The sequence below is a fragment of the Scomber japonicus genome, chromosome 15 (assembly GCF_027409825.1).
Source record: "Scomber japonicus isolate fScoJap1 chromosome 15, fScoJap1.pri, whole genome shotgun sequence".
Lineage (NCBI taxonomy): Eukaryota > Metazoa > Chordata > Actinopteri > Scombriformes > Scombridae > Scomber > Scomber japonicus.
In genome coordinates this window covers 6,460,856-6,477,244 of record NC_070592.1, presented here as the reverse complement: position 1 = coordinate 6,477,244, position 16,389 = coordinate 6,460,856, and the positions used below count along the sequence as shown (strand labels likewise).

The 16,389-nt window shown below is 36.2% G+C and overlaps 2 protein-coding genes across 2 annotated transcripts in view; both read right to left on the bottom strand.

Annotated features, from left to right (window-relative positions):
• The window catches only part of LOC128373851 (major histocompatibility complex class I-related gene protein-like), a 115,494-nt gene that overhangs the window by 17,146 nt on the left and 81,959 nt on the right, over nucleotides 1-16,389 (bottom strand). The gene's annotated exons all lie outside the window — the stretch shown is intronic.
• Nucleotides 9,938-11,671, bottom strand: LOC128374439 (class I histocompatibility antigen, F10 alpha chain-like). The gene is made up of 3 exons (XM_053334703.1): nucleotides 11,548-11,671; nucleotides 10,370-10,648; nucleotides 9,938-10,269 (listed from the first exon to the last, which is right to left on the bottom strand). Exons 1-3 carry the CDS (start codon nucleotides 11,669-11,671, stop codon nucleotides 9,938-9,940), a joined length of 735 nt encoding a protein of 244 aa, XP_053190678.1.

Genomic DNA, 16,389 nt, shown 5'->3' with positions numbered 1-16,389 from the left:
GAAAATTGTATTCATTGACTGAAGGTAAATATAAAGCGTTTTGGAACAATTATTACAAAAATAACTCTGGAAAATGCATCTGTTCCTCTAGAAAAAATAAAGTTAACCAAACAATCATGTTGAAAAGATGATCAGTTAACAATTCATAATTAATCATTAACTTGCAGATGATGTAGAGGCAAATTTTAGTTAATGTCAACACATTTATTAAAAAAGAGATTACATAACCTTCGAGAAGACATACTGTTATCAATTTCGACATTTGGAAACCTGAAACTCATGAATCTGGTCTATGAATTCACACTTTAATTTAATGTATTCTGTGACTTTCTGACGATATCTGTGACTTCACATTTCAACATTCATTAAAACAAGTTTTGTTAATTTATATTTATGGTGAAAATTTGAATAAAAAATGGCTTCTATAGCATCTTTATTTGAGTTAATTAGTAGTGATCTACATCACAGTATTTAATATCAACCAAAATCATCAAACACTTTCAGTAGACTGTCAGGATATTTATAAGAGTATTTGATCAGTTTACTGTAGTTAGTATCGGGAGGGAGAGATTCTTCATACAGTATCTGCGCAGCGTTGATGACATGATGAAACACTCACTGTGATTAGTTAAGAGCTGCATCTGTGACACAAGAAGTTTCAAAGCTTGACATCTCATGAGCTTTGAAAGAAAATGTTGTGTCAGTAATTCAGTTTACACTATTACCTGCATTTATTAGTACAGAAAGAGATAAACAGAATACTCACAGTTTGCAGGCCTGAATTCTGAAATACAGATGAGCGATTACAGTAAATTATTAAATCAAACCAAGAAAAAAACTCATACATGTTTTTGAGAAATACTGTATGTATTCATTTGACTTATTTATATGTTGCACGTGTAGCCTACATCTACCATGTTTTAAATTGAACTGAAAACATTCATGTTTTCTTCCTGGTGAGTTTTAATTTCTCCATGTATTCTGAACATTAGGTACATATATTCTGTGTTTACAAGTTATTTAATGTTCTGCTCTAAATCAGTAAATCTTCTGTTCTCATGCTCACGAAAGCAATGGCTGTAAGTTTGATAATTTGATATTTGATACGAATGAAGATGAATATGTAATGTTAAGTTTTGTATTGTAACGTGTGATGTTTATTGACTGGGAAGTCATACAAGAAGTCGTGCTAAAGGTAATTTGAGAGCTAATGTAAAGTGTGCGTTGCTTAGCAACGATGTGTATCAGCCTACTGTTAATGTAAACGGCTCATTTGTGCCGTGTAGTTCTTTAGCTATTCTTTAAATATCATTACTGTTTATTAGTTTTCTTTACAGCGTGTAGAGGTACATTGAGAATATATATTTTCCTGAAATGTTAATGTTGAAATGGGATTAAAATGACTTCAAGAGTATTATTGCCTCACCATTTTTTCTCCTCCAGATGAAGACTCCAGTGATGGAGACTACCAGGAGCAGCAGTCCTACAAAACCTCCAATAACAGGACCAGCAGGGAACTCTGAGGGAGGAACTGGAACTAAATAAAACATTCACAGTGTGTCAGGAGCATGACTATGCACTTTTGGTATTTTCACCTATAATTATCTAAACTGATATGTGATAATTAAACATCATTAGTGACAATGACATTTGTTACTTTGATTTCTTTAAAACACAGGGCTTTCTCCATCATGATGCACGGACAGTTTGGAAATACTGTTACAGTTTTCTGATGAGGAAATTGTGAATATGTGAATAGGTATGTGAATATTATTGTTCAGGATGTGCAGAGTTGTAAACATGACTACAGCAGCTCAGTTATATACTGCCAAAAGTAGATAATGTCTCGTTTTAAGTGAAATTCACTTTACTGTACATGTTGATCTGATGGTTTGATTTGGCATCACAATAATCCATACAATCAACATCTGCAGGTTTATACCACATTACTGTTTCTGGCCTCTGTGTGTCCATCCTGCGTCTATGTTGAACCTATCCCCTGTCTTTTATATTATATTACAACAATACATTTGTTGTATTTTATGTGTTTCTTATTGTAATACTCGAGTTTTATTCCTTATCTTTTTCATCCTGTCATCTTTGAGTTGATCACCCTGTCCTCCCTGAAAGCTCTTGATCTCTCCTGCATGATCACATTTTTCCTCAAATCAACATCAGATTTATTTTGATCTTACTTTGTTTAATAAATCTTACTTTCACATACAAACTGTAGATTGTCTCTCTTGACAGTACAATAGATACAAGTGGAATTAAAACATTGATGCAGCTTTTTTCATATTGTAATTCTTTTTTCTACATCTTTTGCATATTTAATTTGGTTAGATTTGTGTGTTTTACCTGTAAATCATGTGCAAAAGTGTGTTGCTGGATTAGCAACAGCACAATTTAAACTGCTCCTTTCCTCCTAATGGAGCGTATTCTGATGACCAGACTGGTGCAGGTGAGGAACTTACATCAGATAAATACCTGTGCTCCTAACCATGTGCTGCAACAGCACTAGATTTAAACTAGTTCTCATTGCATCTGCTTAAATAATTTAAGTAAGTCATGTGCATAAGGTAACACGAACATTTGTTAACTGGACTCTCAGCTTCAGAAATTCAGGACTGATAACTGTTTCAAACTCATTCAGATTGGAAAATCAGAACCCAGAGTTAACATCTTCATAATATTCACATCAATCACATGTTTATATTTAATTGGATAACAAATGTTTTGAAGCAACAACATTGTAACGTCAGTATTTCTATCTTACCACAGTTGGATTTGATCACAGCTTTGTCCAGTTTGGTGATGATGTCATCCGTCACACCAGAGAGCTGAAACACACATTCGTACCTCCTCCAGTCTTCAGGTGTGACTGATGAAAGGTTCAGGTCAACACTCATCTGGAAGGATCCATCATGGTTGGGGAGGATCTCTCCAAGTTCCACGTCCTCATGAAGCTCCTCTCCATCTTTCCTCCAGAATATGTCGGCTCTGTCAGGGTAGAAACCTGTAGCGAAGCAGCTGACTGGAGAGGAGGGAGTCTTCTTGAGGAGAGACACTGAGGGAAGGTCTGGAGAGACAAGGGGGAGGGAGGCAGGGGGTGAGGTTAGAAACAGAAGAGACTTTAAATATTGGGTCCATGAAACTACATCTGGTCATGTGATTCTACCTGTTCTCAGCAGAAAGCTCTTCCGATAGTCCAAATAATTCTTCAAATACACAGGGTAAAGCTGGGTGAGAAAGGATTTCAGTCTTTGGTTGTTGTAATTATCACTCTCCACCTTCGATTTGTAGATGACAGCAATTGGGTTATGAGCGATCCATGTCAATGTCTTCAGGTCAAATGCTAAGAAGTCTTCTGCATTATAACCAAACTGAACAACTCCATCAACCTCTCCAGTCTCATCGTCCCATTCACAGCCCTCCATGTTCTGGAAGACGTGGACACCTGAGAGAGAGACAGAAAGCAGAGTGAGATCCCACAGAGGGTTACAGGTGGCTGCAGTCTATGTGAGGCTGCATTTTAGAGAAGGTCAAGAAACATGTGGGAAAGTCTCCTCTTCATCACAAGACCAACACACAGAAATAACTGGTGATGTAAACTTTCCAAACAAGACTTACCTGACCTGAACTTTTCAAACATCCAGAATAAATCAAGAAACACAAAAAAAGACAAATTCAGAACCCGATATGAAATAATATTGACCACCCCTTTAGAAAGAGTTCCTCACATTACATGGCCAATGACGTGGTATGAGGGAAATATAGGCGGATTTAGCAAACTATGTGTGTGTTTCAAACATTTAAACGTGTTTATAATGGAACTATATTTACTATTTGACAAAAACACAACATTTTTACTTCACATTACTTACCTCCCAATCCCTTAAAAACATCTGTTAATTCTTTCGCATATTTTAGGACTGACTGACACTTCTCAGTGTACCACTCCAAGTGTTGTGGATCATCTTCTACTAACTTTTTTGCCCAGTCCTGTGTGACTTCTGCTTTCTTCCCAACGCTGTCGCAGTGACCTATTGGAACTTCATCAACCACTGCAACAGTCATTACATCTGGGAGATTTTCGATTTCAGAGGACACTGTGATCAAAATCGTCATTGAGTGTTTCACTGGAAGAGAAAGAGGCTTTAAGAGTTTTTAAATTCATAGCTAAAACTTATGAAAATTACATTCAGTATTTTTCCAATAGCATGAAACTTCAGACACACAAAGTTAGTGATGAGCTGGTCATTAAAGTCATTTACCAACGTAAGATATTATAATTGGACTGATTGAGATTAAACAAAAGCTAAAAAGAGAATGAATACTGACCTTCTATTGGCCAGGAAGCCAAAAACACAACTCAATATACACTAATAAATGCTGGATTTGTTGAAACAATATTTGGCATCATGACTAAATTATTAACCTTACTGATCATCATTTTATATAAAATGACTGACAACACACAAAATCTAAATATTAAATCTTGATATAAATATTTGTACACTGCTATGAGATTTCTTAAAGTGGAACAACATATGATGAACAAGGTGCAGCTATTCTATATATCTTCTCTATATTGCCTTATTTTGCTTGAATTTTTTAAAAACCTAGTCATTACTACGAGTTATTAGTATAGTAGGAAGCTTCTATGATGTGATATGATTTCATAAATGTGACTTTGCTAAATAATGTTCAGTGACATTAGTGTAAGAAACCTCAAACCAAGAACCAAGAAGGATCAAAAGCTAACTGAATTAGTCCAAGGTCATTGTTTCCTTAACTCATAATTACAGAGTAACTTTCTGATGATTCATATTAAACAGATGTTTCCTCTAAACCAGGTTTTCAAAGTCTGAGACTGTGAGACTCCACTCAAACAAAGCATCCTGATTGTTACTTGATCACATAGACACTCAACAATGCATCTAAGGGTCTGATATTGCTGTTTGACATACATACAGTCAGTTACATAAAGTGAAAAAAAAGGTGTACTGCAGTGAAAGTACAGTTTAAAAGATTATAACGTTACCTGGAGAGACAACATGGAAAAAGAGAAGAAACAACAGAATCTCCTTCATCTTGCTTTGATACAGATGTTAAATTCTCTTATTTGTGAGGAAAGATAGGTCAAAAGTACACAAATACATTATGAGGAAGTGAAATAGTAAAAGAAATAGTTAGGCATCATGTGTTACCAGGAGGAGTCAATTCAATATCTGACTCTATTTACAAGAAGTTTAATAGTATGTAGTAACATGAGCAACTGTTTAAAATCAAGAATAAAATTGATCCTAAAATCAGATGATGTTACACAATTAAGAAAGTGTAAAAACAGCTCAAAGAAGATGCTCTTAAAAAGACAGAGTGTACCAGCAGACAAAGCAAGACATACACGTGTATCTACAATACCTGGGGGGGGGGCCACATTGGGGGGACTGACCTGGAGCACGGACACCTCTGAGCTGCTGTAAAAGGCCCAGCAGAGACTTTACTTCCTAAGAATACTCTACACTCTACACTTATTACTACACTCAATACTGCTAATCAACACTGTTTACAACTGACTGCCATACGGCTGTGCGATGACAGGATGTAACCGTACTGTATGTGGGTATACTTGGGCTGTTTTTATGTATAGTATTTATTGATTATTTTTTTCTTTTTCTTTTTTTTAATTTATGAATGATGCACTGACTGGTGAACACTTTAAAATGTAATTGTACTTGTGACAATGACAATAAAGGATCAATTCTATCCTAATATACAGTACAACACAGTTCATACAATGAGGCAGTTTCAAAGTACTAAACTAAAAGTGTGAACTTTTTAATTTGAGTCTCTGTTACTTTTCTCTGCCTGTTTCTTTGTCTGTGCTTGTTTGCTGCTAAAGTCCAAAACACATCGTATCATGTAACACAGAATCTGACACATTAAACATGATGCAGTTCTTCACCTGAAGAGCTAAAAATGTTTCCAGTCGCAACTTTTCCTCCTTTTAAGCTGTGAAAGCTTCACAGTTAATACATACAACACAACAGACATCAACAAGATACAGTGATCATGATGTGACACAGATGTACAAACCACTTTGGATTTATTTAGATATTCAACATTGATAATAACTTCAGTTTAAAGGATTCACATGACTGCATTAGTATTGTTGTATCTGAGTCTCTCAACTTCCCACAGTAAAAAAAAAAAAACCTACTGAACTTGCTTCTGTTTTTTCTCACGAATTAGATTTCTGTATCATAAGCCATGCACAGGCCTCTCTGGATTGTTGACATGTTAGCATTGATGGAAATTTAAGTATTTATAAAAGTTTATATTACAAAGTAATAAAAAATAGGGATTAGAAAGTGTGCTTTTTTTTTTTTTTACTTTTTTATATTATCTTAGTTTCTTATTAGTTGTTCCTCTTTGTGCCTCATTTTCATTTAATCTATTTGAAGCCATCTAGAAGGGAGGCTACAAACTACAAACTGCTTTTTTGTAAAGAGGCAAAAATGTTGGGAACTACAGCTGCAGACTATTAACCATGAGTAATTATTATTTCAGCTGCACAACAGACATTTATTCTGTCTTTATAGTTCAACATCTATAAGTTGGAGTTCTGTTAATTTAGTTTGTGAGAATATTCATCTTACTGTAACTACAGTTGACAAACATATGTATGAAATAATATAACTTTTAAATTCTTTAAAAGTATTGACATTCGGCACAATAAATTCCATCGACCTCCTTTGTATCAAGTCGAAGGAGGAATTTATAATGAAGCCTCAACAAATAAAAGTCAAATATCTACTTGTGCACAAAAAACTTAAAATACAAAACAATTAGTCGCAGCTTGGCTCTGGACTGTAGTAAAAAGGGAGGTCAAACAGGTATTCCATACTACAAAAGTAAATATATTTAAACAAAGAAGTCAAAATAAATCAAAGTAATATATTGGTGAGTCTGTAAGATCAGTAATGTAGGAAGTGGATAAGTGAGTGTACTCTGTATGGGTGCAGGGTGGAACAAAATAAAAATTAACTAAACACAGGAATGAGGAGAGAGTCTGAACTGGCAGCTTCTCTGGCTTTATACTCAGGGCACATAAGACCAAGCTGTCTCATCCTCCTAATGACTGTCGGAGATATTTGATTATTTCCTGTGATAGATGCAACAATTGTTTTTAAAATTTTCCAAATGATGAAGACAGTATCTGATGTCATCATCACTGACATTAGGGAAATATATATCAATCTATTAGCTTGTCTAAAACTTTTAACTGCCAACCTCTTTGAGGACATCAAGCATCATGACCATCACTCACGGTCTATGCAGGTCAACATTTACAAAAGTAAGAGGTTACGGATTATCTGTTGCAAGAATAGGCTAATTAAAAAGTTATTTTAAAGAAAATTAAGTGAGTAACTATGACTCTGAGTATAACGGTCAATGCAGGTGGACACTTGCAAAATTAATTTACTGTACATCTTTTGCTGAGCTTTAATTATAGATCTTTTTTTTTGGATTAAATTGAATATATATTAAGTGCTTAAATCTTCAGTTACACAATAGAAAAGTTTGTTTAATTTTCCCTTTACTGTATTGGTCTGATCGTCCATTGAAAATACTGTTTGTAAGAATTTAGCTCTAAATGTTGAGAATTTTAAATCAGGAAACTCTTTGTAATGTTGGAGGAAATGTTCTGTCAGCTCTTTCCATGGTGACTCACAGCTGAGACAGTTCACAGTTATGGTGCTCTCTAGTGGTGATATAGAGAAATACACTCTAAGTCACAAGGTTCATTGGATAGCACGAGCTGACCAATATTTGTGGTGTGTGTGTGTGTGTGTGTGTCTAATTCTCATTTAACATTATGAACAGACGTAGATGAAGAGACAAACTAACTAAAATATCCTGTTTAATGAAAAAATAGATAACCTTAGAGAAGATGTATACTGTCATGTATACAGAGTGGTAATATGCAGTGAAGTAAATCCATCAGTATAAATTAAATTGTAAGTAATCCTCTAACAGCAATAATCCAAGAATTAACAATAACATTACAATGACATTAACATTTATCGTCCATATGACAAATATAGAACGTGAAGATGTCAAATGTTTAACTTACAAATTTGAGAAGTGTTATTAATATAATATATGAGTTTCAATAATAAAGTATGAATATGTGTAAAAAGAGTTACAGCTGTTACTTGTAGTGGAGCAATGTGTGACTGAGGCATTGATATTTACATTTAGTTTAAAGTGGGACCCTTTACAGTGTTCAAACTATGAGAGAAATCACAATGAAATAAATTAAAATATTTTTTTAACTATTACCTAGTGCAGAATCTTCATTTGTGATTATACAATGAAACTGTCTTTTATGATGTTTGGTTTCAGCTTTAAGAGCAGAGTTTAAAGTGCTGAGTATCATCATGTCCCTCATTAATGGATTTAATGCTAATGATTATCAAAGATAGTATAAATAGATAAAAGATAAAAGCAGATAAAAGATGCTTCACTGGAGTAACGTTGTGGCTCTTTGGTGTCTGGTAGCTGCTGCAGTGATTCATCTCCACCAAAGGTCTGAGGAAACAGCTGGACAGCAGCATCACTTCTCTCCAGATGTTGTTACTCCTGCAGTGGAGGATTCACATCAACATTAATGCTTCTGTCAGCTCTCAGATAATCTTCACAGATATCATTCTGCACTGCATCCACTGAGGACCTGAAACTCATGAATCTGATCTATTAATTCACACTTTAGTTTGATGTATCCTGTGACTTTCTGATGATATCTGTGACCTCACATCTCAACATTCATTGAAAGGTGGTTGTTAATTTATATTTATGCTGCAAAATATTCAAATAACCTTTGCCAAATGATGCCAAATAACCTTTATTTGAGTTTACTATTATTTTTTGCGGCCACTTCTTTCTCTTTATAAAAAAAAAAAAGTGGGCTTCCCCACTGGGCTTGATTACAGCTGGCACTGTCCATTTTGTGATCACTTTTCCCGCACACCAGATGATACAAACTAACCACAGTGCATCATGACCTGCTGACCAATTGTCACTTGACCAGCCGTCAAAATGAGAAATGAAACAGTCAATCATGAGACTTGATTTTCTTTGCATGAAAGTGACAATGAAAGAAGGTGTCTATTTTTGTTGAGTCAGACCAAAAAAATAAAATAAATGCCCGTATGACAGATCCAGACCAGAATCCTGTACTGAAATATGTTAAAACAGTGAAGTTAAAATGGCTTGAAGAGTATTGTTGTCCCTCACCATTATTTCTCCTTCTCCAGATGAAGACTCCAGTGATGCAGACTGCCAGGAGCAGCAGTCCTACAACACCTCCAATAACAGGACCAGCAGGGAACTCAGAGGGAGGAACTGGAACCCAAATAAAACATTCACAGTGTGCCAGGAGCATGACTATGCACTTTTGTTACTTTCACCTATAATTATCTAAACTGATGTGTGATAATGTGTGTCCATCCTGTGTCTATGTTGAAACTATAACCTGATTGTCTTGTGACAGTTCAGAAGTAAAATCAAAGTAAAATTAATAATGTTGTCCAGCACTTTTCATAATGTGTTTCTTTTATCTGAAATTATTTTTCATATTTAATTTGGTCAGATTTTTGTGTCTTCCATGCAAATCATGAATAAAGAGTTTTGTGTAACTTTAATGAAGTTTCTGTACAAAACTGACTCAACCTTTTCCTGACCACCTGAGCAGGTGGCTGGTGGACTGTGCAAAAGTGTGTTGCTGGATTAGCAACAGCACAACCTCAACTGCTCCTTTCCTCCTAATGGAGCATATTCTGATGACCAGACTGGTGCAGGTGAGGAACTTACATCAGACAAATCCAGAGTTAACATCTTCGTAATATTCACATCAATCACATGTGTTTACTTAATTGGATGTCAGTATTTCTATCTTACCACAGTTGGATTTGATCACAGTTTTGTCCAGTTTGGTGATGATGTCGTCCTTCACACCAGAGAGATGAAACACACATTCGTACCTCCTCCAGTCTTCAGGTGTGACTGATGAAAGGTTCAGGTCAACACTCATCTGGAAGGATCCATCATGGTTGGGGAGGATCTCTCCAAGTTCCACATCTTCATGAAGCTCCTCTCCATCTTTCCGCCAGAATATGTCGGCTCTGTCAGGGTAGAAACCTGTAGCGAAGCAGCTGACTGGAGAGGAGGGAGTCTTCTGGAGGAGAAACACTGAGGGAAGCTCTGGAGAGACAAGGGGGAGGAAGGCAGGGGTTGAGGTTAGAAACAGAAGAGACATGTAAATATTGGGTCTATGAAACTACATCAGATTATGTGATTCTACCTGTTCTCAGCAGAGAGCTCTTCCCATAGTCCAAATATATCTTCACTAACTCAGGGTGATGCTGGGTTAGTAAGTATTTCCACCTTTCATTGCCTGGTCTATCTCTGTCCCAGCTGTGTTTGGTGATGACAGCTTCTGGTTTTGGAGCAATCCATGTCAGAGTCTTCAGGTCAAATGCTATGAAATCTTCTCCATCATAACCTAACTGAACAAATCCATCAACCTCTCCAGTCTCATCGTCCCATTCACAGCCATACATCCTTTGTAAGATGTGGACATCTGAGAGAGAGACAGAGAGCAGAGTGAGATCTGTAGTGTAAAATTTGGGTGATAAATACTAACAATGAATAATGTTGTATCTGATAAAAGGGTACTTGAATATTGACTGTTATTTGCTAAAGATAATCAAAATTGAGGGCATTATGATAAAAGAAGAGGTGTATGTGAGTCTGCACTTACTGAGTGAATAAGCATGTTTGAAATGTATGTGATTAAATATATCACACTTTTACTATTATTATCTTTAAAAAGAGAATGCAGTAAGAAAGTAGTTGAACAGTATTAGAATCGATATGGCCTGTAGTGAACACATCTTAAATTAACTGAGCAACAGCTGAATGAACTGTGGATAACTCCTGTAGAAAAAACTGAAGTCTGAAGGCCAAACTCCAAAAAACCTGCTGGTGTAGCAAAGATTCATACACCTGCAGCCCTCTCTAACCGAGAAATGGATGAAGCAGTAGCCACCAGTGGAGGACTGGGCATCGTATTGATCGGTGCCAAGAAAGTTGTTTTGAAATAAAGCTGATTGGTTGAAATTTTACTCGGCTGAAGGGGAATTCAGCAATATGATTAGTATGAATAGAAACACTGAACTTGGTATCATTTATACATAGATGCTGTCTGTGTATTGTGGTCCCGTGTGTTTATTGTCGACAATAAAACTCTAACTGCATTCAGCTTAATGACTCCTGGTGATTCTTGATTGAATTGTTTGAGACTCCAACATCTTTTGAACAACAAAGTATTGGACTTTGATTTGACATTACAGATCCCACATAGGGTTAGAGGTGGCAGCAGTCTATGTGAGCAATGTGGACTATAATGATAATAATAATAATAATAGAACTACATCTGTTTACTAATGATGAAAAACACAACTTTACATTTTTACCTACCTCCAGTTTGGTTCAGTTGCTTTTTCAAAATGTCAATGTAAGCTTTGTATATGTATTGGTTTAACAAACACCTCTGAGTGTACCACTCCAAGTGTTGTGGATCATCTTTTATCAGTTTTTTCATCAAGTCGTGTGTGGCTTCTGCTTTCTCCCCGGTGCTGTCACAGTATCCTATTAGAACTTCATCAATCAACAAAACACCCACATAATCTGGGATGTTTTTGACTCCAGAGGACGATGTGACTAAAAACTTCAGCGAGTGTTTCACTGTAAGAGAAAAAAGGGTTTAAAGGGTTTTTAAGTTCATATGACCAAGAAGGAACAAAAGCTTACTGAATTAGTGTAAGGTCAGTGTCCCTGTGAGACTCCACTCAGACAAAGCATCCTCATTATTATTTGATCACATAGACACTCAACAATGCATCTAAGATAGTCTGATATTGCTGTTTGACATACATACAGTCAGTTACATACAGAGAAAAAAAAGGTGAACTGAAGTGAAAGTATTTTTTAAAAGATTATAACGTTACCTGGAGAGACAACATGGAAAAAGAGAAGAAACAGAATCTCCTTCATCTTGCTTTGATACAGATGTTAAAAATCTCCGATATGTGAGGAAAGATAGTACAAAAGTGCATAAAGACATTATGAGGAAGTGAAATAAGTTGACTAACCAGTATGAAGAAAAAATAGTTAGGCATCATGTGTTACCATAAGGACTCAATTCAATATCTGACTCTATTTACAAGAAGGTTAAATAGTATGTAGGAACATGAGTAACTGTTTTAACTATTATTTTTCCTCCTTATGATATACTACTTGTGAGTTAATATAATCTTAATATAGTGTAATACAGTAGACATGTTACATGATACAATGTGTTTTAGACTTTAGCAGCAGACAAGCACAGACAAAGTTCAAACATCAGCAGAAAATATTTAAATTCCTCTTTAGTTTGAATTCTTGAGCCCTTGTTCACATGCAAAGAGTCATTCGACTATTTTGTGTAATAATTAATTCTCAATCAGACACTTTGAAACTGGCTCATTGTATGAATTGTGGTGTACTGTATACTGAAGATACAAGTGTCGCACTTTACTCTGTCTTTTAAAAAGAATCTTATCTGAGCTTCTGTTACTTTCAAATAACATTTGTTAATTTTGGGACCAATTTCATGCCTTTAAACAGCCACTCATGTTACTACATGCTACTCAACTTCTGGCAAAGACAAAATAAATCACACACACACACACACACACACACACACACACACACACACACACACACACACACACACACACACACACACACACACACACACACACACACACACACACACCCTGTATTTTCCTGTTAAATCTGATCAGACAGACAGATAATAAGTTGGTTCCTCCTGGTAACAGATGATACTCAATTATATCTAATGTCCATTGGTCACTACATTTTATTCCATGCACTGCTGACCGTCTTTCCTCCTCAGTGTATTTTAACGTCTGTATCAAACCAACATGAAGGGGATTCTGTTGTTTCCTCTCTTTTTCCATGTTGTCTCTCCAGGTAAGGTAATAATTTAAATAATTGTGTCTATTTCTACATTACATAACACATAACTCAGATGTTAACATGTCTATTCACTGCCAAATATGTTTTTAAACACTGTTGTACTTTTAAACTTGTAAAACAAAACTTTCTTCTTTACTAGCACAATCACTCATTGAAGTTACTGTGTTTTGTAGTGTATACAGTGGACTAGGCTATAACAATGAATTAAAATCATTCCTGCTATACAGACAGGCTCAGAAGGATAATATGGAAATGACTGTCAATGAGGCAAATGTAACCAACTAGCTTAAAAGAATAGACTATATTTATTTTCTCACTTTAGACAGATAAAGATCTTTATGATAAACTTACTTGAGAACATTTACAGTATCTGCTTTATTCTATTCAGAAGAGCCCTTCTGGGGTAGTGTACAGATATTTATATCAAAATGAAACATTTTGATTAGTTTTAAATATGAATGTTTACAGTGTGAAGTCATTACTAACGTTATATGAAATAATGATCAGTGAGGTAAATGAAGCTGATCAAGTCATTAGGTCAAATGTACCAACAAACACATCCAGGATTTATTTGTATTTTGAGTTGTGTTTTTGTTTTCCTGGCCAATAGAAGGTTAGCTTTTGTTTAGTCTCAATCAGTCCAATTATAATATCTGGCTCTAAGGTTGGTAAATGTTCTACTTTCATCACCAGCTCATCAATAACTTTGTGTGTCTGAGGTTTCATGTTTGGCAAAAGACTGAATGTAATTAAACATAATTATTATTGAGTATTGATATGAATTTAAAAAAACATAAAACCTCTTTCTCTTACAGTGAAACACTCGTTGAAGTTTTTGTTCACACAGTCGTCTGGAGTCCAAAACATCCCAGATTTTCTGGGTGTTGGGTTGATTGATGAAGTTCCAATAGGTCACTGTGACAGCATCGGGAAGATACCAGAAGTCACACAGGACTGGATGAAAAAACTGTTAGAAGATGATCCAGAACTATTGGAGTGGTACAATCAGTACTGTTTGAGAATCCCACTCAACTACAAAGCTGAAATTGACAAGTTCGAGGATCACTTGAACCAAACTGGAGGCAAGTAAAAGTACTAAGAAAAAATAAAAAGTTGTGTTTTTTGTCAAAAAGCAAACAGATAGTTACACTATAAACACACATATTTAAATGTTCAAACACATAGTTTTCTAAAGGTGAGGGACTATTTCCAAATTGGTGGTCAGTGCTAATATTAATATTAACATACAGTAGCTTCCCTGGTAGCTTTGTGCTGGATTCAATGAAAAACTGAATAATAGCATTCTGAATTGGAATCCATCCCTTGTTTTGTGTGTGTTTGGTCCTTCTGTATGTTTAAAAAGTTCAGGTCAGGTAAGTTTTGGTTCATGTCAGTTTGTGTATTTCTGTGTGTTGGTCTTGTGATGAAGAGGTGACTCTTCCACGTGTTCCTCAACCTTCTCTAAAATGCAGCCTCACAGACTGCAGCCACCTGTAACCCTCTGTGGGATCTCACTCTGCTCTCTGTCTCTCTCTCAGATGTCTACACCTTCCAGTGCATGACTGGCTGTGAATGGGACAATGAGACTGGAGAGATTGATGGATTTGCTCAGTTTGGTTATGATGGAGAAGACTTCTTAGCATTTGACTTGAAGACACTGACATGGATCGCTCAAAAACCAGAAGCTGTCATCATCAAACTCAGCTGGAACAGAGATAGACTAGACATTCAAGCGTGGAAATACTTCATCACCAAGCGTTACCCTGAGTCATTGAAGAGATATTTGGACGCTGGGAAGAGCTCTCTGCTGAGAACAGGTAGAATCACATGACCTGGTGTAGTTTCATGGACCCAATACTTAAATGCCTCTTCTGTTTCTAACCTCACCCCTTCCCCCTTGTCTCTCCAGACCTTCCCTCAGTGTCTCTCCTCCAGAAGACTCCCTCCTCTCCAGTCAGCTGCTTCGCTACAGGTTTCTACCCTGACAGAGCCAAGATGTTCTGGAGGAAAGATGGAGAGGAGCTTCATGAGGACGTGGAACTTGGAGAGATCCTCCCCAACCATGATGGATCCTTCCAGATGAGTGTTGACCTGAACCTTTCATCAGTCACACCTGAAGACTGGAGGAGGTACGAATGTGTGTTTAAGCTCACTGGTGTGAAGGACGACATCACCACCAAACTGGACAAAGCTGTGCTCAAAACCAACTGGGGTAATGTTGTTGCTTCAAAACATTTGATAAACATGTGATTGCTTTAAATATTAATATAGCACATTTCATACCCAAGGACAACTGTGCTTTTTTAAAGCAAAAAAAAAACTAATTATAATAATGATAAAACCCAATCATAGTAAAAACTAGAAATCTTCAAACATACAATCAAAAAAAAAAAAAATGAACCCAATTATAATAAAATTAAAACAAAGTACGAAAAAAATAGAAAGAAAACGGACATGATCTTTTAAGAATGGGCAGGTCATTTTCTAAGAGAACTGATTGGTCAGGAGGTGGTGCTTTTGTGCTCATTGATCCCTTATCCAGAACATAACCTGCTCCGGAGCAGGTTAGCCGTTCAGCATAAGTTACCATGGTGATTTACTCCGGTAAGAAGTGAACCAGCGTCGTAGTACGGAAAACCCAGGGTTAACCTTGAAGTTACCTCGATAAGAGAAAATCCAGCTTCGTAGTACAGGGCTCTGGGCGTGAATGAGGACTCAGACGCAGAGGAAGGACTGTTAAGGAAGACTTTTATTGACTCCAACCCCCTTGACAGTGACAAAATAACAGGCTAGAAAACTTTAAAAATCACGGCTAGGAATCTAGGGAGAAAAAATAAAACAGGGAGAACATCTTCTAATAAACAAAACCATTCCTAAACAAGGAGGGGAAAAGCCAAAAAAAAAAAAAAAAAAAAAAAAACTAACAGAAAATCACTCCACTAGAGGTAAACGAAAAGCCACAACTAGGAAAACAAGACACTCAAAGAGGAACCAAACAAAAGGAAAAATAAAACAAACAATCGGAAGCTCTACAAAAGGCTCTAAGACACTTAACTGACTACTACGCTGTATCTATGAAAAAATACAAACAAAAGATCACTCACAAGGAGGCAAAGAACACAGGCTTACTTGACATGAGAATAACAAGGCTGAGGAATAACACTGGCTGGGGTACAGGACGGAAAGACACTCTAGCACAAGCCAAGGGAAGACGCAGACTATAAAACACGTGAGGGTAATGGGGAACAGGTGGACACAATCAGGAATCAGGGAAGACAA